The sequence below is a fragment of the Meriones unguiculatus genome, chromosome 4 (assembly GCF_030254825.1).
Source record: "Meriones unguiculatus strain TT.TT164.6M chromosome 4, Bangor_MerUng_6.1, whole genome shotgun sequence".
NCBI lineage: Eukaryota > Metazoa > Chordata > Mammalia > Rodentia > Muridae > Meriones > Meriones unguiculatus.
In genome coordinates this window covers 104,261,161-104,286,438 of record NC_083352.1, presented here as the reverse complement: position 1 = coordinate 104,286,438, position 25,278 = coordinate 104,261,161, and the positions used below count along the sequence as shown (strand labels likewise).

The 25,278-nt window shown below is 49.7% G+C and overlaps 1 protein-coding gene across 1 annotated transcript in view; it reads left to right on the top strand.

Moving 5' to 3' along the window:
• Phactr3 (phosphatase and actin regulator 3) overlaps positions 1-25,278 on the top strand; it is a 190,503-nt gene that overhangs the window by 147,643 nt on the left and 17,582 nt on the right. The window contains 1 exon segment of the mRNA XM_060382745.1: positions 9,849-10,002. Coding sequence (XP_060238728.1) covers positions 9,849-10,002 — 154 coding nt within the window.

The following is a 25,278-nucleotide window of genomic DNA, read 5'->3' as shown; positions in this document are numbered from 1 at the left end:
ATTATCCACCGGATCTGTGCCATTCGTTGAAAAGACATTTCTTCCTTGCAATACTCTTGCACACTTAGCAACAGTTAGTTGACTCTACATGTGGGGTTGAGATTCAACTCCCGGACATTGCTTCCTGTTCCTCTGCCCTGTTGCTTCTCTAGCTGAGAACACCACACACCTTGGTTATCACATCTAAGTAAGATGTGGACCCGGGTAGCATTTAGTCCCTTTTTTATTTGGTATGAGTGTTCGTGTATGTGTATGTGCACAGATGTTCAGGTTCATGTAGGTCTGTGTGTAAACATGTATGGAGGCCCCATTTTTACAAGCCGTAAGATATACTAAGTTTTTTTTGTTTTAGAAATTCAGTACACCGTCCATTGCTCCTCAGAGCCAGGTACATTTTTGTTGTTGTTGTTGTTTTAAATTTTATGTCATTATTCTTATGAGATGTTGGTCTTTAGTTTTCTGGTCTTAAAAGTAAATTCTGGTTTCACTGAATGAATTGTGAAGTAGTAATTTCTTCAGTTTTCTTAAGTCATTTATATAGTATCAATATATTTAACTGGAAATGTTTTGTTAAAAATCATTTTTCTGTGTAGGCATGCATATGTGTAAACATACATGTGTGTAACAAAGTTTTAAACTACAAGTTACTTTTTAAATGTATTTTTTTCTCATACATTACATCCTAACCACAGTTTCCACTCCATCCATCCCTCCCAGTTTTCTCCCTTCTCTCCCAGATGTACTCCTCCATTTCTCTTCAGAGAAGAGCAGGCCTTCTAGGGATATGCACTGAACACAGCACAGCACGATACAATAAGACGAGGGACAACCCTCTTATCGAGGGTGAATGAGGCAACTTAGTAGAAGGAAAAAAGTCCCCAGAACAGGCAAAAGAGTCAGCTATACCCCCTCATTCCACTCCCTCTGTTAGGAGTCCCACAAACACTCTAAGCTAACAACTCTGGTCGACCCAGTCTCCCTTTTCCTTCATGACGAGGGATTTTGGTTTGTGTCAGAAGAATGACATGTATGCAGAGGATACATGTCCCATGCAGGCTCTGTGATTTCCTCTTCAGTCTCTGTGAGACCCTTTGAGCCTTGCTTGTGCAGAACTTTTGGGAGTGTTTGAATTTGAGGCCCACACCAGGGGAGACAGCCCAGGCTCTGATGCTGCCTGAATGACCAGGAACCAGAGGCTAGATAGCCCAGAGACCTTAGGATAGGGGAAAAAACCAATAAAATTATTCCTAGTAATATTCTGCTATACACAAAAATCAGTGCCCAGCCCAGTTGTCATTAGAGAGTCTTCCTCTGGCTGCTGATGGGGGCAGATCCACAGCCAAATACTGGGTGAAGAGAGATCCCAAATTAGAAATCTTTGCCAGGTCCCTCCCCTGGGAGCTCAGGGAAAGCCTGAGGAAAAGGGGGAGGAAGAACTGTAGTAGCCAGAGGGATCAGGGAAACAGGAGAATACGGCCCACAAAATCAGTTAGAAGTTACTTTTATGTAATAGATAACAGCCAACACCTCTAGGCTGACAAAGAACACCATCAGTGATCATGTGCTCCTCCAAGTTTGGTATCATTATTTAATAGATAATGAGGTGATTAGGTCACTCAAGAGAATTTTGGTAACTTGTATTGCTCCAGAAATTATGTCTTTAGCTAGTTTTCCATTGCTGTGATTAAAACATTGTCCACTAAAAGCAATGTGGGGAGGAAAGGGTTTATTGCACCTTACAGACTAGAGTCTGTCATCCAGGAAAGCCAGTGCAGGAACTCGGAGACAGGAACTGAAGCAGAGGCCGTGGCTGAATGATGCTGACTGGCTTCCTCCTCATGGCTTTCTCAGCCTGCTTTCTTATACTGCCTAGGACCACCAGCCCTTTAGTGGCACTGTCCATAGTGGGCTGGGCCCATTCACATCAATCACCCATCAAGAAAATGCTCTAAAGGCTCTCCTACAGGCCAGTCCTAAAGGGAGGCCTTTTTTCAATATCTCTTCTTCCCAGATGACCCCGAGAAGCTGACATAAAAGTTGACATAAAAACTGGCTAGCACTAGTTTATGTCATCTGAATTGGCAGTTTAGTAGCATAAAATCACTGGAAGTGTCCTCTTACATCTTTCTAAGATTGCGGACTCAGATGACTTCTCTCTCTCTCTCTCTCTCTCTCTCTCTCTCTCTCTCTCTCTCCTTCTCCTTCTTCCTCCTTTGGGAGCATTGTGGCTACAGTTTTACCAATCTTCTCATTCACTGACTTTTGTTTCTGCTCTGAACTTTAGTATTACTTTGTGTCCATCCCTACGGTTCACTTTGTTCTTTTTCTAGGCTATTGAGGTAGAGTCTGAGGCCAATTGCTTGAGCTAGTTCTTTTTTAATAAGGAGCTTAATGCTGTAAACATCCCCTTAGCATCACTTTGATATATTCCATTTGTTTCAGAATCTTTGCCTTGCTGTTGTGAGTTCTTCTTGGAACTTTGGGTTTCTCAGAATTAAATATATTCATTTTATTGGTGTCTGGTTATATTTGAAGAGATCTTTTTGGTTTCTAGTTTTGTTCCACCCTAGTCTGAGAACATGGTTTGTATGAATTGAGGTCTTTGAAATCTGTCGACTTGTTCCATGGCCCAGAATAGGATCTGTGATGGTACAGAGGGCTCCTGTACTTGGAGGCTCGTGAACATGGTCTCTGATGGTGTTCTGTGTGTGAATTCTGTGTCAGCCTGGTGGTGCTGGTGGGTGTGTTCGAGTCTGCCCTGTTGCCCGAGTTTGTGTTTACTACTTCTGTGAATGATGTAAGAAAGAGGTCTGAAGAAGGTCCATCATGTTTAGACTCTGTATGACCTCCACGTGCAGTGATCTCTTTATGACAATGTAGCAGCCCTTCCTATCTCTGAAAAACGTGTTTGCACTGAAAATATCCACCTGTTAATAGCCCTCTTCAGCTTTCTTTGGCTAGGATGAGAATAGGGCGCCTCTCCTCTTCTTTCTTAGTGGCTATTATGTGGCAGCATAGACTTTTGTCCTGCTTTTCAGTCATACTCATTTTTTTAAAATTTAAAGTATACAGAATATTTACATGAATATAAATATACAGAATATATATATACAGAATATTTACATGAATTTTCACATTTAAATTTACTGTTTGGATATGTGGGTTTTTTTTCTTTTTTAAAATTTATTTATTTTTATTAATTACAGTTTATTCACTCTGTATCCCAGCTGTAGCCCCTCCCTTTACCCCTCCCAATCCCACCCTTCCTCCCTCATCTCCTCCCATGCCCCTCCCCAGTCCACTGGTAAGGGAGGTCCTCTTTCCCTTCCATCTAACCCTAGTTTATCAGATCTCATCAGGACTGACTGCATTGTCTTCCTCTGTGGCCTGGTAAGGCTGCCCTCCCCCTCAGGAGGAGGTGATCAAAGAGCCAGCCACTGAGTTCATGTCAGAGACAGTTCCTGCTGGGTATGTGTTTTTTTAAGAATACTTTATGTATGTTTGTGTTCCTGAGTATATGTACATGCACCACATATATGAAAGAGCCCAAGAAGCTCTGAAGAGGTCATCAGATCCCCTGGAACAGGAGTTGTAAAGGGTTGTGGGTTCTAGGAGCCAAACCCAACTCTTCTTCAAGAGCAACTAGTGTTTTTAATGCTGAGCTATCTCTCGAGCCTTTTTTGTTTTTGAGATAGGTACTCATGTAGTCCAGGCTGGTCTCAGATTAACTGTATGGCCAAGGGTAACCTTGAACTCCTGAATCTCCCATTTTCCTTCTTCTGCTTCTCTAGTGCTGGGATAGCAGGTAGTTGCCACTGTGCCTGACTCTTACACAGTCCTGGGGACTGAACTGAGGGCTTCATGGTTGCTGGGTAGGCAGTCTGCCCACTGAGCCATACCCCAAAGTCTGATTATGCTGCTGTCCCTTTGGGACAATCGCCTTATAGTGACTGTGTCTTTTTCTCTTTTCTGCTCTCTGCTGCTATTATTGATAAAGTCAGTCCTCTTGGGTTGGAGGGATAGCTAGGCAGCTAAGAGAATATGCTGCCCTTTCAGAGAACCGGAGTCTGATCCTAGTAATCATGTTGGTAGCTTTCAACCACCTGTAACTCAGCTCCAGGGGATCCGATGTCATCTTCTAGACTTCAAAGAGACCTATGCTCACAAATTGCATAGACCCACATACAAATACACATAATTAAAAAGTAAGGTACGTTTTAAAAGCCAGATTTCTTTGAGGAGGGTTAAATAAGAATTCATCTATGCATTGCAGACACCATTTCCACACCTCCTCTTTCCTTGTTCAGATTTCAGGTTTCCAACTGAAGTCAGCCCTTTCCCTATCACCTAAGCCTAAAGGATTTCTTTTGTCATGTCTCGTAGTCGTGGATTCTTGTCGCTTCCTACCTAATTTCTGAAACAGTGTTTACCTTCATCCCCCCCAAGAGATATTTTTGGCATGTGTTGAGTCCGAATTGCCGGAGTTGCCTTCCAGTGAGTGCCACCTGAGTATGCTGCTTCTGGGTGGCTGTGGTTCCCTTCATTATGCCACAGCATGACTCTCTGTCTCTCCAGGCCACTAAGGTCTTCTCACTGTCAGTGACAGTGATGACAAGCTCAACATGGGGTCCTTTGTGCTGCTGGAGCTTGGCCCAGCCCCTCCTGCTTCTCTGTAGGCGTAGGGAGTTTCGGTTGGCTGACACACATCGTGAATCTATTTCTTGGGTGTCGGATGCTCTTCCAGTCCTATAAATAACTGTTGAGTTTTATTCTGGGAAACAGCTCGGTTACTTGGAAACAGCCTCACACATCCTGGTCTGGTTTTTACGATTTCTTAGACAGAAGTGGAACTAAGTTCCATCTGGCTGGTAACTGCTCGTTCCAAAGATCAGGACCATCTGTGCACCCTTCCCAGGGTTTGGACAATCACAGCATGTTCCAGCCTGACTGATGGTGGGCATGGGGCACAGCCCTGGGTCTCCTCGTACCCTTAGGTACTGGGCCGAATCTCCCTGGCTCTCTTTCATAGGCAGATGCCAGCTAGAGGCTTAAGGGAGTCTGCACACAGTGGTGGTTCTTGCTCAGCTTTTCCAGCCGTTCGTCCCCACAACTCCAGCTGTAGGCCCTTTGGGCCTCTCTGCTTCATCTTCTCTACTCAGTTCCTGGGGCTGTTTCTGGGCCCCTTAAGTCACAGCCCAGCATCCATTCGAAGGCATTTGCTATACTCCAGGGCGTGCCTCATTCAACTCTCAGCCTCCCCCATTGCTGCTTATTTTCAGCATCTGAAGATCACTCTTATATGTTGAGTTCTACTTTTCCTTGCAGTGAAAAGAGAACCCAGTCCACACACATTGAGCAGAAGGAGATGTTGCTGTTCCCATGGCCTCATTTTCCATTTCTATTCTTTCCTGGTAGTGTCATATGTAGTCCAGGCTGGCCTTGAATTCATGGTACAGCTCAGTCTGGACTTGAACTCACTTTTGTTTTGGGTACAGAGGCACCTTCCCTAGAGGGTTCATCTGTCGTATTCTCTGCAGCATGACCCTGCACCACTGCTGAGCTCCCTCGACCCATCTCTCTCCACTGAGTCGATGTACAACTGGCTCTTCTCACAAGGGACACCCAGAAGGCTCTGCGGGTGAGGACGTCCGTGGAGCACACCTGCTGCCCTCGAGGCCCCTGCAGCTGCTCTTTTCCTCCCTATTGTTGCCCTTGGGCACCGGGAGTGAGGCAGGTGCAGGAAAGGTACACCATGACTCACGAGTGTCAGGGTGAGGAGTGTGGGTGCTGTGGCAGGCCAGGGTTTCCCTTTTGGCCTGGAACTCATGTCCCTGTGCTCTGGCAGGGTTCCAACAGCTTACATCCATGCCAAGGTAGACATACCTTTTATACACTCAGGCACAGGTGCAGGCACAGGGCTAGAAGCCGATTCTTAGGCTTGAATGTTAGGATGTAAGGAACCCTCAGCAGTTGCTCCTTAGCCTCCAGAGGCAGAGGAAGGTATGGAGTACCTCATTCCGTTCTGATCCCTCCAGCTTTCCTTCCATTGCTGCTTATTTTCAGCATCCGAAAACTATTCTTATACTTTGTCTGTTTTTTTTTTTTCCTTGCTGTTGCCGTTCCTTGGGGGTGAAAAGAGAATCCAGTCCACTTATGGTGGACCGAAGTAGATGCTGGTGTCCTCATGGTCTCTCTTCCCTTTTCTGTTCTTGAGTGTCATATGTCACATGAATTGAGCAGACGGAGATGAAAAGGGGTGAGTCCAGAGCTCACTTGCATGAGCTCTGATAAACCAGAGGGGCAGGTTTATCAGAGTTGGGAGGACACGGGCTGGTCAGCCTGGGATGACAGAGCAGGTAGCAACTGAGGGTGTCTGAGCCTCCATGACAGCAGGATGGTGGAGGCAGAGGTTGTCCATAACCCATCCCCATCCTGTGCAGTGGATCATGGAGGCTGTTGAGGCTGGGACCTGGGAGTGCAGACAGCCAGGTGCAGCTCTGAGCTGCAGTCAGCCCTGAGCTGTGGTCAGCTGCTGGCTAGGCTATCTGGTACTCAAGGAAGGAGCCATCTTTCCCTGGTCCTTTCCAACACGCAGACTTTCCTCCTCTGTTTCTTGAATAGACCCTTCTACATTGCTGAATCTTTAGGTTAGTTCCGAGAGTTCTGAAAAAGTCAGTTCTGGAAGTTTGTGAATGAAACCAGGTTTCCTTGTGTTACAGAAGAGAAACTTTCCCCAGCATCTTTACCAAACCTCCTGAGACACATTCACCTCAGGCCCTTATTTACTTACACCAGGCAACTGTTTATGTCAGAACAAACCCCAATACAGAAAACCAGAATGAGTGAGTAAAATAATTCTTGCCCTCAGTCTATTATGAAATTATGAATAGTTACAAAATCAGGCCCATGCTCATGAATCTTCATTATAATGTATTTCTTTTTTTTCCTTAGTGATGTCATGAATGCTTCCTGTCTCAGTGACATGTTCTCTTAGTTCTGGTTTCTATTGCTGTGATGAAACACCATGACCAACTCGGGGAGGAAAGGGTTTACTTGGCTTACACTTCCATATCCCTGTTCATCGGAGAACAAAGTCAGACCAGGAACCTGGAGGCAAGAGCTGATGCTGAGGCCATGAGGGGTGCTGCTTACTGACTTGCTCCCCATGGCTTGCACAATTTGCTTTCTTATAGAACCCAAGACCACCAGCCCAGGGGATGGATCCACCCACAGTGGGCGAGGCCTTCCCCTGGCGATCACTAATTAAGAAAATACCCCAAAGGCTTGCCTGCAGTCTGAACTTATGGAGGCATTTTCTCAATTGAGGCTTTCTCCTCTCTGATGACTCTAGCTTATGTTAAGTCGACATCAAACTATCCAGTACACATGAGCTCTGCCATGTTGAATAGGTATAGAGGAATACAGATTCCTACCTGTGGAAGGTACCATGAGTTAACAGGTGTCCAGCCACAGAAGCCTCCTACCCACCTCCTTGGGTGTCTATAGTGTATTTAATTTCATACTTTCATAAATAAGACTGACAGAAGCCTCAGCTTGTGTTCTTGTGCAGCTAGGATAGCAGGGTCTATGCTTCCTCTCATGGCAGGAAGCAGAGGCAGGCACCGAATCTGTAAGCTGTGCTTTATTCAGCATCGGGTGACAGGGTGTCAACATTGCAGAGCGGAGGACTACCCCACCCCCACCAGTTAGAATGCTGATTGGGAACTAAGGCTGTCCATCCATCAGTCATCCCTGGATGGATGGCTAACTTTATCTCTGATATGAAAGTGTTGAGTTTCTCTCCCCATTGCCTCTTGCATTTATTACTGCTGTTCTCTGTCACACTCCTGAGGCCTAGGAGCCTCAAATTCCTCCCAAGGCACCATCTGGGTGAGAGGTTAGCTCAGAGGAAACAAATCACTATCAATGTGTGTGTGAGAGAGAGTCCTGTCTACAACAGGCTATACAGATGTTCTACAGAACATGATAGAACCCTGTCTGTTCCCTATTGCGTGTCTGATTTGTTGTTGGGGGCCTGGCTCCTATTCTAGATCAAAGATCAGATACTAGGAAGAAGTATGGTCCTCTGAGAGTCCTTGGAGCTGGAGGAACAGGAAGTCTTATCTTGCTTTTCAGCCTTCACTTCTTGCGCTCTGGTAGACCGTTTGCCAGATACATGCTCCTCAGGACTGATTCTGTCGGGCAGAAGGCCTACTCAAAGTGGTCATTGTAGACTTTTTCCCTGGAATCTTCCTTTAATTGCTATTGCTGCTTGAATGCTGAGTAGTGACGCCATAGCCTCCAGGCTGGACCTTGCTGAAGACATCCCAGAAGTTCTTGCTGTGGCCTTACTGTGTGTCCTGTGGTGGACCTGAGACTGGGAATACAGAGATGAGAATTAATTCACAAAGATCTCATGTAGGGAAAATTTTCATTCCTGACCAGAGGTACCAGTGAGAGGATCTCTCAGTTAAGAGCGGACCTGACCGAGTTTGTAGTCATGACCCTGAGGCATTCACAGTGACTTTAAGACTCACCTAACTGTGAGGATGCCGCAGCCAGTGGACTCCTGTGGTTGAGCATGCTGCAATGTCCAGAGAGCAGCTATCTTTCCCTTGCCAGGGGCCAGCCCTCGGCATTCACGAGGGATTCCTCCCTAGATCCTAATGTCCTAAGTTCATTAAGGCACCACAGCTTTCAGAAACACCAACTGACTCTCTGTGCATGGGCACGTGTGTGTGTGTGTGTGTGTGTGTGTGTGTGTGTGTGTGTGTGTGTCTTCTTCAGACTCTGAGTCCTCAGACCCAGGACACCGTCACTTAGAAAGCCAGTAAAGCAGCCTGAGGCTGGAGTCTGTGCCCCAGCCACTTGCAGTGACCTTTTTATGTTTCTTCTCTGTAAGGCATGTGATGAACAGCTTCCCATTAGAAATTCAGAGCTCAGCAGAGCTCTGCTATTCTGTTTCATCTCCCAAATTCCTCGTGAGGACTGCATTCTATATTTTCGATTGTTCTGTGTTTCTGCTGCACAGTGGGGGTGGGCTCTGTCTCAGGGGCTTCTCTCTCTCTCTCTCTCTCTCTCTCTCTCTCTCTCTCTCTCTTCTTATTTCTCAAGTGATGTTTATGGTGTGCATGCACGTGCACAAATGTTAAGATGCAGATCAGCCAGGCAGACCCAGAGGCAGCCTGGTCATGCATCCGCTTGCCACATTCTTCCATGACTGACTCTCCTGTCCACAGGTATCTCCAGGGAGGGTGGCTGCCATTGAAACAAACTCTAGAGGAGGAGGCAGATAATGCCAAGTAATTAACAGAGTCAGTCAAGTAAGACTGTGCCTGGATCATGATGGAGACCCTGACGCAGCAGGGCAGGGCAGGGAGAAGAGCCTCGGGGTGGCATGTTCTAGGTACTGAAAGCACATATATGTATTTAGAAAGTGGAAGGCACTGGGGCGAGAGGTCAGTGCTACCTGGGGCTGGAGTCTAAACCACTACAGGTAGACTCACGCTGTAATTCATGCAGGTGGCTCTGAAAGCCAGTGTGGGACACGGTCATCTGAGTGCCTGGTTCCTGGACACTTGGGGAGTATGAGACCTTCTGTGGGTCATGTAAATTGCGGGAGAGGGGAGGCTAGTGGCCCATTGTGTAACATCATGCCCCTGCATTGCCTGATGAGTCCTGGTTTCACATAGGGATGTGTCCTGGGAATACTGTGCAAAGGCCTGTGTGCCTGCTGTCCACTTTCATCTCTTCCCCCCACCCCCGGATCCAACCCCTGACCCCATCCACAGAAGGCTGCAGGAAGCCACTCCTCTAAGACCCATTTCTCATCCTCATGGCTCTCACAGGAACATTGCCAAGGAAGTGCAAGAAGGAGCTGCTGGCGGTGAAGCTGAGGAACCGGCCGAGCAAGCAGGAGCTAGAGGACCGGAACATCTTCCCCAGGAGGACTGATGAGGAGAGACAGGAGATCCGACAGCAGATAGAGATGAAGCTATCCAAGTAAGTGACCAGATGCAGACCAACACAGAGGCTTCGTCCCAGCCGCCGAGGCTTGCCTCCCGCAGCTCCTTGCAGGGCTCACGGTGGGGGCTCCTTCTGCAGGTGGGGCCACTCACCCTTGGCATTGCATGGGGTCGCCTGTGTGCCTGTGGCTCTGCAGCATCCCTGACCTCTACCTGTCATGCTCCCCAGGACAATCAGAACATTCTCCAGATATCACCAAAATACCCATGGTGAACCAGTGGTCTGAATGAGTCAAGAGAGATGTGTGAAGAAGGGAAGGGTCACAGAGGGAGGGTCCAGCTTTGCTAGATCACCAAGTCTTTTGGGAGAAGCTGTGCTTGTGTAAATGTGTACATACAGTGTCAAACTCTAGGGGTAGAGTGTGCACCACGTGCTATCTGCCTCAGGGCGAGAAATACCCTGGCAACCTTCCACACTCCATCGCGTTTGGGGTCAGGCCCTCCTCCTGCCTCAGAGTCTGGCTGTGGCCCACAAGAACAAGCAATGGATTCCTACACTCTATGAGGTCCACGAGGTGACGGTTACTAGGCAACCAGGTGGTCTTCATCCTGGGTGAAGATGGATTGTGCCATGGGTCAGGCCAGAGAGGAACTGTCCCATCTTAGACTACAGAGAGGAGGACTGCAGAGCAGTCCAGCTATGGGGGGTGGGGCTGTAGCACACTTTGAGAACATAGGACTGCCTGGGTTGGGTCCTAGAGGGTGGGGCTGTGGGTCACCTGCAGAGGGAGGGCTACATAGCACCTACAGGAGTGGGACCATGGAGGGTGGGGCTGCCAGTCCCCTGCAAGCATTTTAGCTGCAAAGGCTGGTCTTGGAAGCTGTGGAGCTACTTAGTTTGGGAATGTCTAAGAGGTACGGGAGACAAAGGCTGTAGGACCGGGATTCCCCTTCGCTCACAGAACCGGGAACTAATTTTAGACTCTAGGATGTAATGCAGTAGCTTCTCCATTTCTTGTCACTACATCTGAAAATGGAAAGAGATCCCAGAATTAGACCCAGAGAGCAGGAGGCTGTGAGTCTGAGGTGCAGGTCAGAGGTGGTTGAATGTGGCTTCTGTTGTCTCCGTGTCTTCCCTGCGGGAACCAGCTAATTAGCCCCTCAGCCTGTGTACCACGGTAGGACCTTCCACATTCTACTGCTGAATAATTCAGCCTCCGGTTGCCATGGCAACACATCATCTACATTATTCCCAGGAGTGTTTGGGGTTTCCATAGTGTTTTATTTTGCCACTTTCACATCTTAAGTTTTTTTTTTTGTTTTTTTCTTCTTCGGTGTGCTCTGCGGCTTCTCCTTGCCTCCCACCCATGACATACTCTCTGTGCCTGGTATATGGGTCAGAGTGAGATTGAGGTCCCATCTGCAGGAGTGAAGACATATGATGCTGCTTGTCCTTTCCCACAGGGTTTCTGAGTTTGCTCTCCAAATGCGTGTGGGTGAGTGGGCCGAGTCCTGGTTTCACATAGGGGTGTGTCCTGGGAATACTGTGCAAAGGCCTGTGTGCCTGCTGTCCACACTCCCAAAGAATGTTAAGAACAAAGACAGCACTGATAGGGCCTCATATTGTAGTGTGGGTTGGTCTTGTACTCCAGTCATTCCTGCCTTAGTCTCCCTAGCTGGAGTCCTGAGAGTGTGCCCCTGGAATGCTGGCTTTCACTCTCAAGTGCTGAGCTCATGCTATGAGTAGTTTATTGCTCCCCTTTTAGTAGTCCTTGCAACTACACAGTGACTTGGAGGTGCACTCACTCTGGGAGAGGGTGAGAAGTCTTACCAGGGTACTGTGGGAGAAGAAGTGGGTGTAGGAACCAGACTATCACGAAGTACCCAGCAAGCCTTCTGTGAAGTGGTCTGGACAGTAGCAGTTCTCAGTTAGGACCTCCTGTCCAGAATTCTGGGGGATCTCTATCTTACTCATTGCTTGGGGATGTCTGCTATGGGCTTTAGCCTCATGCAGGGTGTGCTCAGAGCCATGGCCAAAACACCATGCTCAGTGAAAAAGTATCTACACCGATTGGGGGGCAGTAGAAGGAATGCAGAGCCGCCGCCTCCCCCCCTCCCCCCGCAACCACACAGACAGGTTAGAGATGGAGAGATCCTTGGTGAGAATATCCAGAAATGAGCTTGGCCTCAGAAAGGTAGGTGTAGACAGCACTGCTCCATCTCAGCTGTAGCCAGGGGTCTCCTCCACTTTGTGAAGTAGAGACAGTGAGGCTGGTCCCCCTCCCCCTCTTCCTTTAAAGATTCCAGGTGACATAGGGGGAACAAGATCAAATTCCCGACAGGAGGAGCTGGCTGAGAACTGCTGCTGTCAAGGCCAGGCATCCTCACGGGCTGCTTGTCATAGGCACAAGGTATAGAAGCTGCCAGAGGGCCTCCTTGAGGAGGAGGTAACATGAGCAAACAAACAGGCCTACAGGTGCTAGTAGCCCAAGTGGCTTTCCAGTCCCATAGTGAATTAGCTTTGTCCCTGGATGAGCTGCTTGGTGGTTTGCCTGGGTCAAGACTCTGGACAGGCGCCTTCCAAGTGATGGGTTGTACAGCCTCTTATTCAGGCTCCCTGGGGGAGGCCTTTGTTCTGGGGCTGAGTGAGAGGCTGATTAAAGCTCAATAGCCTCCTTCAGGGGTTGGCACTTAGCGCATTAGCACAGCAGTTAAGCGATCCCCAGCTTCTCTCTGTACACTGTGTTCTGCCGCATCCAGAACAGACTGCCACGGTCGGGCCACAGAGAACTCAGGGTCTCGAGGAAAACAGTGGCAGGCGCTTGCACCACCGGACAGCCACCTCTCCGCTTGTTCACCTTGAACTCAGCGGCATTTTAGGGGGTTGTGTGGTGTTCTCAGGGTCGGGGTGGAAATTGGGCACTGCTGCCTCACTGAATGATGTGGCAGCCACACTTTCTGCTAAGGCTGCAAAGGAGGCCAGGCACGGTGCAAGCTGTTGGGTCTGCGGACCCAGGGCTTTGGAAATAGACTGTCTTCTCTGCTGCTTCTAGTTGCACAAAAGACAGTCCTGCCTGGACTATGGACATTCACTGCCTAGGCAGAGGTCATCCTTAACAAACCTTAGTGGATCTTTGCTTCACTTCTCTCTCCTGTCCTGGCTGTAAGAGTGGGTGTGAGCCCCATTCACCATGGGCACCCCAAGTCCAGTCTTGTGATCATCATCCTTGGAGACAGCCAGCTATGGTCATAAGGCAGCTGTTGTAACCCACTGGCTTGTTTGGTTCTGGGCACTCATGGTCTCCTTGAAGGCTTGCAGAATTGCCTTGGGGTGGGTACTCTGCGTAGCTCCAGTTTTCACACATGGAAAATGAACACACCACCAAGCCAGGTGGCAACAGGTGACGAGATGTCAGGGCTGTTTGTGTTAGCAAGCATGAGCTCAACATTTTGGCCCTCAGCCCCACCCCCTCGTGCCCCTGGAAGCAACTAGATGAGCAGAAGAGGGTGTGGGAGCACAAGGTGGTGACTGGAGGAAACATGAAGCAGGGTTGCTCTGAGGCTCAGCAGTGTTGTGGCAGCCCGTGGGCTTTAGCCACTCACCCCTTCACGGCCAGCCCAGTGCTGGGTCCACAATTCATGACAAGGAATGTTGGTGGGTAATTGTTCCTCTGATACTTTCTGGTCCTTATATCTGGCTCCCTGGGGAAGAATATGAAGTGCAGGTCTCCAGACCTTCCTTCCATCTTCTGAGAGAGAGACAGAGACAAAGAGAGAGACAGAGAGAGTTTCTGAGTGTGCATGCGCATGGAGGAGCACGGCCTCAGTGCAAGTGTGAAGGGGTGAGGACACCCTCAGGAGTTATTCCTCGCCTTGTTGGACACAGGTCTCCTGTTGTTGGCCGTTGTTTACAGCAGGCTAGCTGGCCTGTGAACTCTCAGAGCTTCTCCTGTCTCTAACCCCAATCTCACCGCACTGATGTGCACACGGCTGCCTCTGTGTGGGTTCTGAGGCCCGGACCTCAGGTGCATGCCTGGGCAGTGGGTGCTTTACTCATTGAGCACATCCCCAGGATTTTACCAGGCTCCACCCCACCCTCCAGTGTTGATGCTACTTTACACTGCTGTGACCCACTTCAGACCCCTGAGAGACAAGGCTCCGAGCTTCAGGATCGGAGTGATCTGTGCTTCTGCTTAGCCTGTTGCTCTTTTAAGGATAATGCACATTTGATAATTAGTTTGCTAACCTTTATTGCTCTGTCCACAAACAGGCTCCAAGCAGAGTGCACAGCTGCCCGTGACAAATGGGTTGTGTTGTGTTAAGTGTGTGCTGTGGTTGAGCTCTTCTTGCCTCTTTATATCGTTATGAACACAGTTTTACATGTAGTTTCAAAGTCTATTTTTATATTTAAGCATTTCAGAAGTGCCTGGTACGTTTTTATGGGGGCTGTGTCAGTGTCCTAGGCACTGTTGTCTCGTCTGCTCTGAGCCAAGGCTTTCCTGTCATGGCCCCGCCTTGGGTGTCCATTGGTGACAGGGACGTGGCATCTTTGGATTGGATAGCAATGTGAGTGTGTTTTTCCTCCCAGCATGAGTTGACTGTTGGCCTCAAGAACCTCATAGTTTAGACAAGGCTACCATGATTGTTTGGGGACATAACTGAGGCTTATATTTTTTTCTTTTAATGGATTGTTTATATAAACATAAAAAGTTTTTGAAACGGTAATGCTAAGTATTGAAAATATTTAAAACAAAACTGTGGCATGTTTTTAAAAAGGGGGAGGGAAGGATAAATGAAAAGAATCAGACACAAATAGGAACTAATTGCCTGATGCTACAATGGACCCCAAGAGTTCTTGGATGATAGGTGGTGGTAGGTCTCCTAAAGGCATGTGTGGAAGAGTCACCCTGATAACTGAGAACACAAATATTATATAACAACAAAAAGATTCTCCTGCCCAGTTTATAAGACACTTACATAATAGATCCTTAAATTTAATGTTTGAGCAGTACTGTGTGAACATAGAAATTATAAAGGATTAAATAACAGAACCCAGCTGAGCCAAGCTGCAGACCGCCCTCACTCACCACTGAGCTGTGTGGCAATCAGTCCATGGTGAACAGAGCCAGGACAGTCCGTGTTAACATATGTGAACTCACCTGCACCCCAGATGCTGAGAACAGCTAGGCTGGAGATACTGTGGGAGAGAGAGAGACGTGTTTGCGGTCATTCATCCTGAGACTCCAAGTAGACACGAAGGAATGCTGCTCACAGACTCAGTAACCTTGAGATTGCCCCACAGGCTCTGGCCACTCTTCCCTTCACATGGCTAGCTCAGTAGTGTCTTTGAGCCTTTCTGGGTTCTTGGCTTGTACTAAGGTCAACATGAGGTAGTACCAGCTGTGGCTTCTGCTGGTAGATGCATTCCCAGAGCCAGCCTATAAGGTTGGTGCCTTCTTAGCCCTGAGCTGAGGCAGTGGGTGGAGATGGGAGTGGTGGGGGGCCCAAAGTCTGGGCTTGACGAGAGAAGAGTCAAGTCAAGTTGTCCTGGGATCCTCTGGGTCCCCTGTCTCACTGCAGCGTGGACACCACCCATACCTGCTCCCATGTTGCATCCTCGAGGGTGACATGGGCATTGCGCATACATAGCGTATGTAGCCTAGGCATATGCTAGCTTCTCATTTGACCTCTCCAAGGCTCAGTCTATGGTTCAAGGCCCCATGAGAATAAAACATTACTGGGAGGTGGCCTCACACCCCACAACTGTGCTTACACTCTATAGAAGCAGGACATGGGGTAACAGTTGGGCTCAGTGCCTTCGCCTCAGTGCACATTAGGACCTAGGGACAGAACACGCTGGAGACAGCCTCCCCAGGTGCATATGACATGATGTACTGCCTGTACCAGGCCGAACGGGGGAGGATCCAGGTCCTGTCAGTGTCGTGATGCCGCTTGTGTTTTGTAGCCAGTCCTGTGTCTGAAGTGGGCATCTCACAGGCTGCCATTCAGCCGCGGCCTTCAGCTCTGACCATGGTGTAGACCACTCTGTAGAGGAAGAAGGGACCAGAGATCACATTCACAGCGTATCAATAAGATCTCTGACCCCACTGCCCAGCTCCCAACCACTGAGCAGCCGCTGATGCTGCAGCTTCAGGCGCCCTGCCCCCACCCATGTCCAACCCGCTATGTCTAAAGTCCGTAGCCTGGCACAGGCTGTGTCAGTGAGATTGGTGACAGCTCACCCTTGCTCACTAGTTAGTCCACTCATGCCTGCAAGTCTAGGACTCTGCTCTCAGTGCCACACGGTGTGCTACATTGCCCTTAGTAATGTCTCAACTCCCCATAACACTGTTTTGGCGCTTCAGTGAGAAGTGAGTGCAAATCACAGGTGACAGCCTTGCAATAGGGCCTTACTGAGCCGCTGCCCAATGCCACCCCAAACGGTCCCTCCAGGAGGCTGGCACATGTTGCTTACACTCACAGAGAAGGTGCAGGTGCAGGTGCAGGAGAAGAGGCCCGGGTTGCCCAGCCATTTCCAAGTACCCTTGCACTTGAATACCTGTCATGGTATACAGCCAATTATGGACAGTTCAGGTTCGGTCAGTGTGCAGCTGATGGTTTCGGGGCTATGTGAGTAGCCGTGCTCCCAGAGCTATCAGCAAGTCACGGTGTGTAACAAAACAGATGGACCAGCTGCCCGCAGGAAGCCAAAGGGGTAAATATGAACCCCCAGGAAGAGCGGCAGCACGCGTCAGGGACAGGTGTGCTGCTCAAGCCAGATGTTAATGAGCTGGAAGCTGTATGGTCAATCGATAGACTGAGGGTATAGTGGGAGGGTAAAGATGTAGCCACCCAGGGGCATGGAAGCCTGTGCCTGCCACGCTCCAGGGTGGCCACGTTCTCACTGCTGAGAGCGCCCCATACGTGACAGCTTACTGGGGATCCAGGTGCACACACGCTGCTTCTGGTTAGCTTAATATTTCTGCCCCAGGGAGACTTTTTGACTGCCCCTCCACACCCCAGTTGACACGACCCAACTCTGTCTGTCTTCATCACTTTGTCCCAGCTCCCTATAGCATCTCAGTCTAGGCCTGCAAGCCGGATCTGCTTGCTCTGTCTAGTGGCAGGGACTTGGTGCTCCACATGGGCACTCCTAGATGGTGAGTCGTTGTGAGCAAAGGTCTGAGAAGCGTGGCAGGTGACCCAAAGGGTCCTCGCAGACCCTGCTACTGGGAAGTGTTTGTTTGTGTGCGTGCGTGTGTGCATGTGTGCCTGCGTGTGTATGTGTGTGCACATCCTGTCTCCCTCTATCCTGCTCCCTCCGTCCTCAGCAGTTGTCAATGCTCATGTGTAACCCTTGGAGCCTTGTGGATGCTTTTAAGTTTTACAAGTTTCCTGAGACTTAGGAGCCTCCCTCCCGGGCGGGGGTGGAGGGGCGGTTCAGATCAGAGGCCATAGCTACACAGTGAGAGCTCAGAGCTAAGGGAAACAGTGGTGAGATGATCTTCCAGCCTGGGGCCATAATGTGGCCTGTGCCAGAGCGGAATGTAGGAAAGAGGAGGGGAGGGGTGCTTGGGGAAGGTTACGTAAGGGACAGGAAACCTCAGGTCTGCGGGGGCCTCTGGCATTTGGCACAGCCAGGAGTGCTCTGTCTAAGCAAAATGAAGCCATGAAGGAGACCGAGATCAGGGCACCCCAGGCCAGCCTGGCCTTTTGTTAGATTTCTCATTTCCTCCCACGGCTGGTGGTCTGACTTCCCACCCCGGCATCTTCACTCTGGTGTTACATCATTACCCTGATGATGGACAGTGCGTGGTGGCAGTCCATGTTCCTGCAGAAACTAAGAGCAGCTCCGTGGTGGTCAGTGTACTAAACCCATCTGTCTCCCGGAAACCATGGCATTTGACATTATTTTTTAAAAAATAATACAGTCACAGGAAATGCGTGTTTCTTTGTCTTGTAAGCCTGCAGGGTCCTATCAGGAGCCTTCTGGAGAGAGCAGAGAATTAGGTTTGCCACATGAGAAGCCAAGTGCTTGTATTTGGATAAAGTAGGGCATGATGGGTGGCTGAGATGTCCTTTGGGGGTGGGAGTGGGGCTAGGGACTGAGTTCTTCAGGGTCAAAGGCCCAGAGCTCACAAGATTGGCGTGATGGTGTGCTAAAGGGTTCTTTAGGGTCCTTGTTACTGCTCAGGCTTTAGCAGGAAAGGCATAGTGTCTTCAACATGGACCCCAGCATGCAAGGCACTCCTTGGAGGGTGCACACGACTTCTTGATACATGGAAGTATATCCATCCCCTTGGACTTTGAATTTTCCAGTAGGATGGGAGCATCTGAGGGACTTTAAGACAGTAAACGAGTGAACCAATAAAGAACTCATTATTCTCCAAGTAGCTTTTGGACAAACAGATAACTTAACAACCGGGCACCATCAGTAGGAAGAAGAGTCTATGGTAAGGCAGGAAGAGGTGCTCTCAAAGGTCAGCAGTAGCCCCAAAGCTGCAAGCCGCACTTTCATTTCACAGCTTTGGGCTTGGGAATCTACTAGGAGCCGCATGCATCTTGAGGGGGCAGATATTTCCTAGCCTCAAGGAACTTCACCTCTCCTATGCCCTACATGGCCAGTGCACTTGGTTTGTACCAAGGACAAGATGTACATTATGGCCTTCAGTTCCCACGTGATGGGCCTCACCATCCTGGCTGTATGTGGGAACCTGAGAACGATTGCTTCTAGCCAGTAAGCAGCTGGGTACTGACAAGAGCTGAACCTGGTATTTATGGAGTTTCTTACCTTTAAGCATCCTTTGGACTAGGCCCATTCCTATTCTCAGGCTTATATGATTTCCATGCAGGCATTGTCTAGCTTACATGATTCCCATGTGTGAAGTGAAAGAAAGACCTTTCTCAGGGCTTAATCCTCAGAGCCTGGAACAACACTGACTCCCAGCTGAGCCCTTCCCAATGGTTGGGTGGGATAGCTGTACTCCTGGGAAATGAGATCAAAAGATGAGCTGGCTAATTGGGTGATACCTGGATGGAAAAGTGGTGGAGAGGAGGGGTTTCTCTGTGTAGTCTTAGCTGTCCGGGACTCCCTTTGTAGACCAGGCCAGACGTGACCTCACAGAGATTAGCCTGCCCCTGCCTCCTCGAATGCTGGGATTCTGGGCATTTTTATATAAGCTGAAAAATAAAAATATGGAATATCCTTCATTTAAATGTTGAGATTCTGTCTGGATTTTCAAAGGCAAAATGTAGACACCACAACACATGTGTGGACCGTACTTGGCCTAGGATCGCCCATTTTATCCATGTGTGTGTTTGTACGCTTATTTACATCTGCTAATGTTACATTCACATGCACCTGTGTAATACATTTGACCATATTCACACTCACCTTGCTCTCTGGCTACACCCACTTGCTGTTTCCCTCCTCTGTTTCTGAATTTTCTGATTTTATTTTATAAGATGAGGTCTCATTTAGCCCATGCTAGCCTCCAGTTCACTGAGGATGACCTTGAACTTCTGATCCTCCCACCTGTACCTCCTCTGAGCTGGGCTGGTAGGTGTGAGCCACCTTGCCCGCTTGAGTTTATGTTTTGAGCAGCATGTTTTTGTCTGTGAAAGTGAGCACCTGCTAGGCAAATGCTGAAACGCGGCTGACTCAGGGTGTGACCTGACCTGCTCCACACTTCCTGTCTCCACTTTGTTCCCCGACAGGGCGAGAGCGCAGTGTGACTATCTCTCCTTCTCCCCATCCCACTCTGTTTGCTGGGAGTCTCAGTGTGGTGCTGGGGAGTGGGGTTCAGGCAACAAAAGTGGATCAAGGACAAGGTTCCACAGGAGGCAGCCACTTGCCTCCCTGTAAAGTGGATCAGGCTGTGGGCAGGATTCAGGGAGACTCCTGTGGAAGAAAACAGATAAGCTGGGGAGTGAGAACAGGAGTCAGTCAGTTTGAGCAGTTTTCTTGAGATGCCATCCCTATGCTGTCTTAACCTGGACTTGCTTGCCAAGGTTGGTACCGTCTTAACTCTTTCTATCTACTCTGTCTGGGGTGTTGTCCATCCCCACACTCAGCTTGAGGGTGTTCTCAGTGTTGCAGACAGGGGTCTCTAGCTCACTAGCTGGATCCCAACCTCCAGAGCAGCACCTGAGGCACATGCCTACTCAGTTCTTTGGAGCTATTATTAGAGTGACTGCACCTATTGCCATCTTTGCAAGCCTTCATCATCACTGTGAGCATCTTTGGTGGTCATCACCCTTGTCTTTGTCTCCCTTATCAGGTTCTCATTGTCCACATCCTCTCCATCAATATCTTCATCACATCCTTCTTTTTCTTCAGCATTGTCTCAGCCACAGCCTCACCCTCATCCTCACCATCCTCACTCCTGGTACATCTTCATCAAAGAGAAAGCATTCTGGCAATGTTGGCTATGGATCCTCTTGATGCCCAGGGTCCCACCTGTGGGGGCAGGGATCCCCTTTGTGAAGCTAGGTCAGGAATCGTGTGTTTACCCGGACCTGGAGGAAAAGGGGCCTTGGTATCGGTGGGACAGACAAGGGACATTGCAGACTTTGGTCTAGAGAGGACACCCCTGCACAATGGTGTGGTTGGGAAGCTGGTGTCAGTCATGTGCCACCCATGGAGGGCCCTGTTCAGTGCCATCTTTTTTGTACATTGAAATCAGGAGGGATGCCTGGCTGACCTTTGATCCCAGGAGATGGTAAGCATGGTTTCTGGGGCCTCCAGTTGTTGATCAGCAAACTGAGCTCAGGTCTGTTTCAGTCTGGTGTTCCATCATGGCCCCCTTGCCCTTGGCTTCTTCTTCTGTTCCACCTCTGTGGCAATCACCACTCCTCTCCAAGGTCCAGAGGGCAGGTCCAACTTTCTGACGCTATGATGCAGTCTACACAGTTCATGATCAGGAACTATGTAATTGAGTTATATCCATCTCCTCAAAAGCCCCAAAACTCTCATAGTGCTTTGTTGCAAAAAGGCAAGGGAGGATTGTCTTTGTGTGTGTGTGTGTGTGTGTGTGTGTGTGTGTGTGTGTGTGTGTGTATGCATGTATGTGTGCATGTATGTATGCTTATGTGTCTGTGTGCGTGTGTGTGTGCATGTTATGTACATGTTAGTGTGTGCATATGTGCGTGCAGGAGGAAATCAGGCAGCAGTCTGGAAGGAAGAGGATCAGCCATGCAGGCCAGGCAGGCAAGACCAGCCCAGGTCAGAAGAGCAGTGACTGAGGTGGGAGAGGTCTAACCTGTTCTGCTCTGGATGGAGGAAGCCGAGCAAAGAATAACGCGCTCAGTGGGTTTAGCTGGAATGCACACCTAGAACAGATGCAATGCTTTGCTCCTCTGAGCAGGAGAGACAGGATGCAGAGACAGGGGAGGCCCTGACTAAACACAGAGCTCAGGAGTTAGAGCCTGAGGTAGAGTTAGAGAGCCTCAGAGCCCTGGTTCGGTGTCCTTGTCCCCTGAGTACTGCAGAAAGTCACCTGCTGCTTCCCCCTCCCCCTGCTTGGGAATCTAGAGGATAGCACAGAGTGTCTGGTGTGTAAAGCTACAGAACATCACCAGCTGCCATTCATATGGCCAAAGCCTGATTTCCAAACCCAAGAGGCAGGTGACAGGAGTTTGGAGGACAGCTGCCTTCCTGGACAGAATGAACCCTGACAGGGCCACTGAGCTTGCTGGAGCTGGGCTGGTGGGTATGTGGCTCCCACCCCAGGTACCTGCTGACACTGAATGTTGACAAAATCCCTCCCTCTTGGGCCTTGGGGCTCAACACTGCATGGGTGCCCACTGTGATCACAATGGCTATGCCCTCACGCTGTTATTTGCTGCAGCCATGTGTGCCTTCTCCTTCTGATTTCACTCTAACCTCAGGTGTAAGTGCTATCATTAAGTGTTTACAGCCAAGGAAACAGAGGCTCAGAGAGCAATGGCTCACGGCTGGTATTCATTTGGCTCCAGGCTGACCCACATAGATCCCATGTTGGAGCCACCCTGTTCTGTGGAATCTTTGAAGACAGGTAATCAGGACTAGCATGGGTATTCCAAAGGCACCAAGGATTGGCTGTTCTTTCACCTCATGCTAGCTCTCTGCATCCTAGTGATCGATGCTTCATGGTCCAAGATGGCTACTGAAATGCCAGACATTGCACTCAAGCACTGAAGGAGCATTTCTGTTAGCGGAGACAGCTCTTCCCTGGGACGCCCCCACCATATGCACCCTTGCCTTGTACCTTGGGGTCAGAACTTCCCAGTTGTACTTAATGGGAAGGATAGTGCCTGAGTATAATCACTCTTATGAAATCACCTAAGAAGAGAGGCCGGTGGGAAGCTGGAGTTTTCATGTCCTTCAGGTTCTCCAATTTTGTAAGGAGAGTAGACGGGAGGAGGCAAGGAGGAAGGAAGGACAGACGGATAGACAAGTGACTGGGAAACAGCCTGTCCTTTAGGGAGACACTGCTTTTCTATGTCCTGGTTTGCCTGTGTATGGCCCTATGGGTTAGAGAGATTCATCTGGGTTTTTATAAATGGCTTCTGATTTTTATGTGCTGATTTTATGTGAGCATCTGGGAGGGAGAAGGGGAGGAAACCCTGAGGGCCCCGGGCCCCTGGAGCAGCGGTGGCCCACCTCCTTTGACATTCCTTCTCCATTACCTCAGCCATTCGGTTCAGCCACAGAGACTTCCTGAGTGTTCTTGTGTGACCCTCGATGCCACACATGGCTGCAGGGTGGAGTCCCCTCCTTGGCTCCAAGCCCTGGAGTTCTTAGGACATGAAATCACACATGCCTGTCCCTGCATCACATATGTTGCTCATCCGTGCATCCAGAAGTGCTTCTGTTCCCAGTGTCCGAGGGAGCTTCCGGTGGAGACAGCCTTGATGCCTCTTCCACAAGAGGCAGGAGAGGGTGGACAGCCAGAGCAATCTGCACAGATCCCCCAGGTGTTCGCAACAGCCGGTCCTTATGCTCACCCCAGGTTCTGGCTCTGGAATGTTCCATTTGGCTTTCATAGAAATGGCATGTTTCCTTTTCAACCTGGAGTAAGTCAGGAAGTCAGTGTACAGAAAGCTTAATTAGATTACCTAATTCCTGTAATAAGCACATCTGGTACCACGGGGCTGGGAACAGTAGCTGCCGCTTGTGGATGGTGGGAACGGAGCCGTGGGATCATGGGATACGTGTCCAGGTCTGGACCTGGGAGAGAACAGACCCGGAGCACAGCTTGGCCTCTCGGGCATGCCTGCAGCTGTGTACATGGGTGGACTCCCTCCTCCTCACGTCTGTTGGAGGCCTTTGCTTCCTTGAGTCTGGCCCACTGGGAGTTCCGCACTGAGCTCAGTCTGCTTCCCGTTGAGGTAGCTGCTGTGGGCTGGATGGCAGCTACCAGATCCTGCCCCTCGGAGCTTTGAGCCTTTGGTTGGGTGACTGGGGATGATCCTCTTGTCAGGTTGAGATGTCTGACTTGTTCAGGTGTGACCATCAGAGAGACAAGATGGGCAGGAAGTTGGCCAGGCCAAGAGCAAAGGGATGGAAGAGGAGCCAGAAGAGAGGTGGAGGTGGAGCAGGGAGGGGCAGGCCAGGCAGGTCTGGAGTGCAGCTCCTGGGAGGGCTTTCTGCCAGCCAGGTGCATGTGCACCTGGCCTCCTTTCAGGGTTCCTGCCAGAGTGGGTAAGCGTGCTCTTCAGGGGTTCCAAAGTTAGGCCAGAGTGGGTGAGCACAGTTACTCCTTTGGTGACCCTGGGCTTCTGTGAGACCAGTGTTTGCTCTTTCTGGCTAGACTCAGCCTTGTCTGAGGCCAGAGGGCCAAGCAGGGTGAGAGGTATCCAGCCAGGTATGGGCTTCCCTTTGCCCTCTGAATTTCTCCCTCAGCAGCACCTTGCTGACCAGCTTGAGGCATGTCTGTGTCTTGTTCTGCCCCCCTTGCATGGGGACGGGAAAGGCTCATGCATGTCCCACGCACCTTCTAGGGAGGCATCTGTCCTGTCTCGGCGCCTGGTGGAGGTGCTGCCTTGGCATCTACCCCTGCTTACACTCCTGCTTGCTCTATCCTGCCCCCTCTCTCAGCCGCATTTGCCCCTGGCTCTCCTCCACACAGTACATCCCTCCCTTTAGAATCAGTACCTGTCAAATGGCATTTAGAATAATTTTCTCTTCTTCCCTGAGAGGAAATACCTCTCCACAGGCAGATTACAGGTTAGGTCCCATGGGTGGGTGAACTGTCCTTCCTTTCCATGTGCCCCTGTCCCAGGTCCTTTTTCTGTCTCAAGGCATCTCCTGAGGACCTGACAGTCTCCCCCATGGAGTCTCCTCCAGTGCCCCTTTGAGGTACATTGTTTTCTGGGTACTTGTATCCATTTCAGTGTTATCCACGTCAGTGGGAGAAGGGCAGGAAAGGCCCCATGTGTTAAGGGCAGGTTGCTGCCTCTCAGGTAGCCTGGGACTCACCTAGAGAGGCAGGTACTCTTGTCTGCTGGCCCCTGCCTGAGTTCCAGAACCATCCCAGTCCTAGTTCCTCAGAGGCTCTGGCTCCTGTTGCATGGGGTTAAGGCAGGGTGTTACCTGGACTTTTGTAGGCATGCTGGAAACATCCTTTTCTCACACAGGATGGGTGAGAAGTTCCAAGCCTCACAGTGGGTACCAGGCCCCACACAAGCTTCCACTCCTCATTGTAGATACAGAGCGGTTCTACTGACAGAGAGATGCATAGCAGCCATTCACAGGCCAGCCATCCCTGGGGCCCCTGGGGATTCTGGGAATAAGGTCATGGAAGGTCAACGGTAGGATCTCCTCCAGTGATTCTGTCCTGACCCCAGGAGAAAGTGTCCTGAAGCTTAAGGGCCAGCCCCTGAGCAGTGAAGACCTCACTCCCTTCCACTTTGAATGTTCCCTCATGCTCCCAAGAATATGGGCTATAGCACATGGACAAGCAGTGACGAAGCCTCTTGCTGGAATGGAGTGCAGACTGCTTCCTGGAAGGCAAAGGCTCTGGAACCAGAGGGAAGACAGAGTCATGTTCTGTCCAGAGCCTTACCAAGAATCTTCCCTGTGTTTTAAGAAGCATCTTCTCGTGACGTGACGGCATTCCTGGGAGCCTGGTGCATTAGCAGCTGATATCATCTTGGTGACTGTGTAGGTGGTGCAATGCACTTCTCACCCTGTCTCCTAATGAGGTCGTGTCTGAGCTCCCGCATGAAATGTATGCTATTTTATTGAAACTTAATTTCCCTTTTCTTCTCTCATTCTTAATAGGACATAAAATCAATTGTGTGTGCGTGCACGTGCGTGCATGTGTGTGGA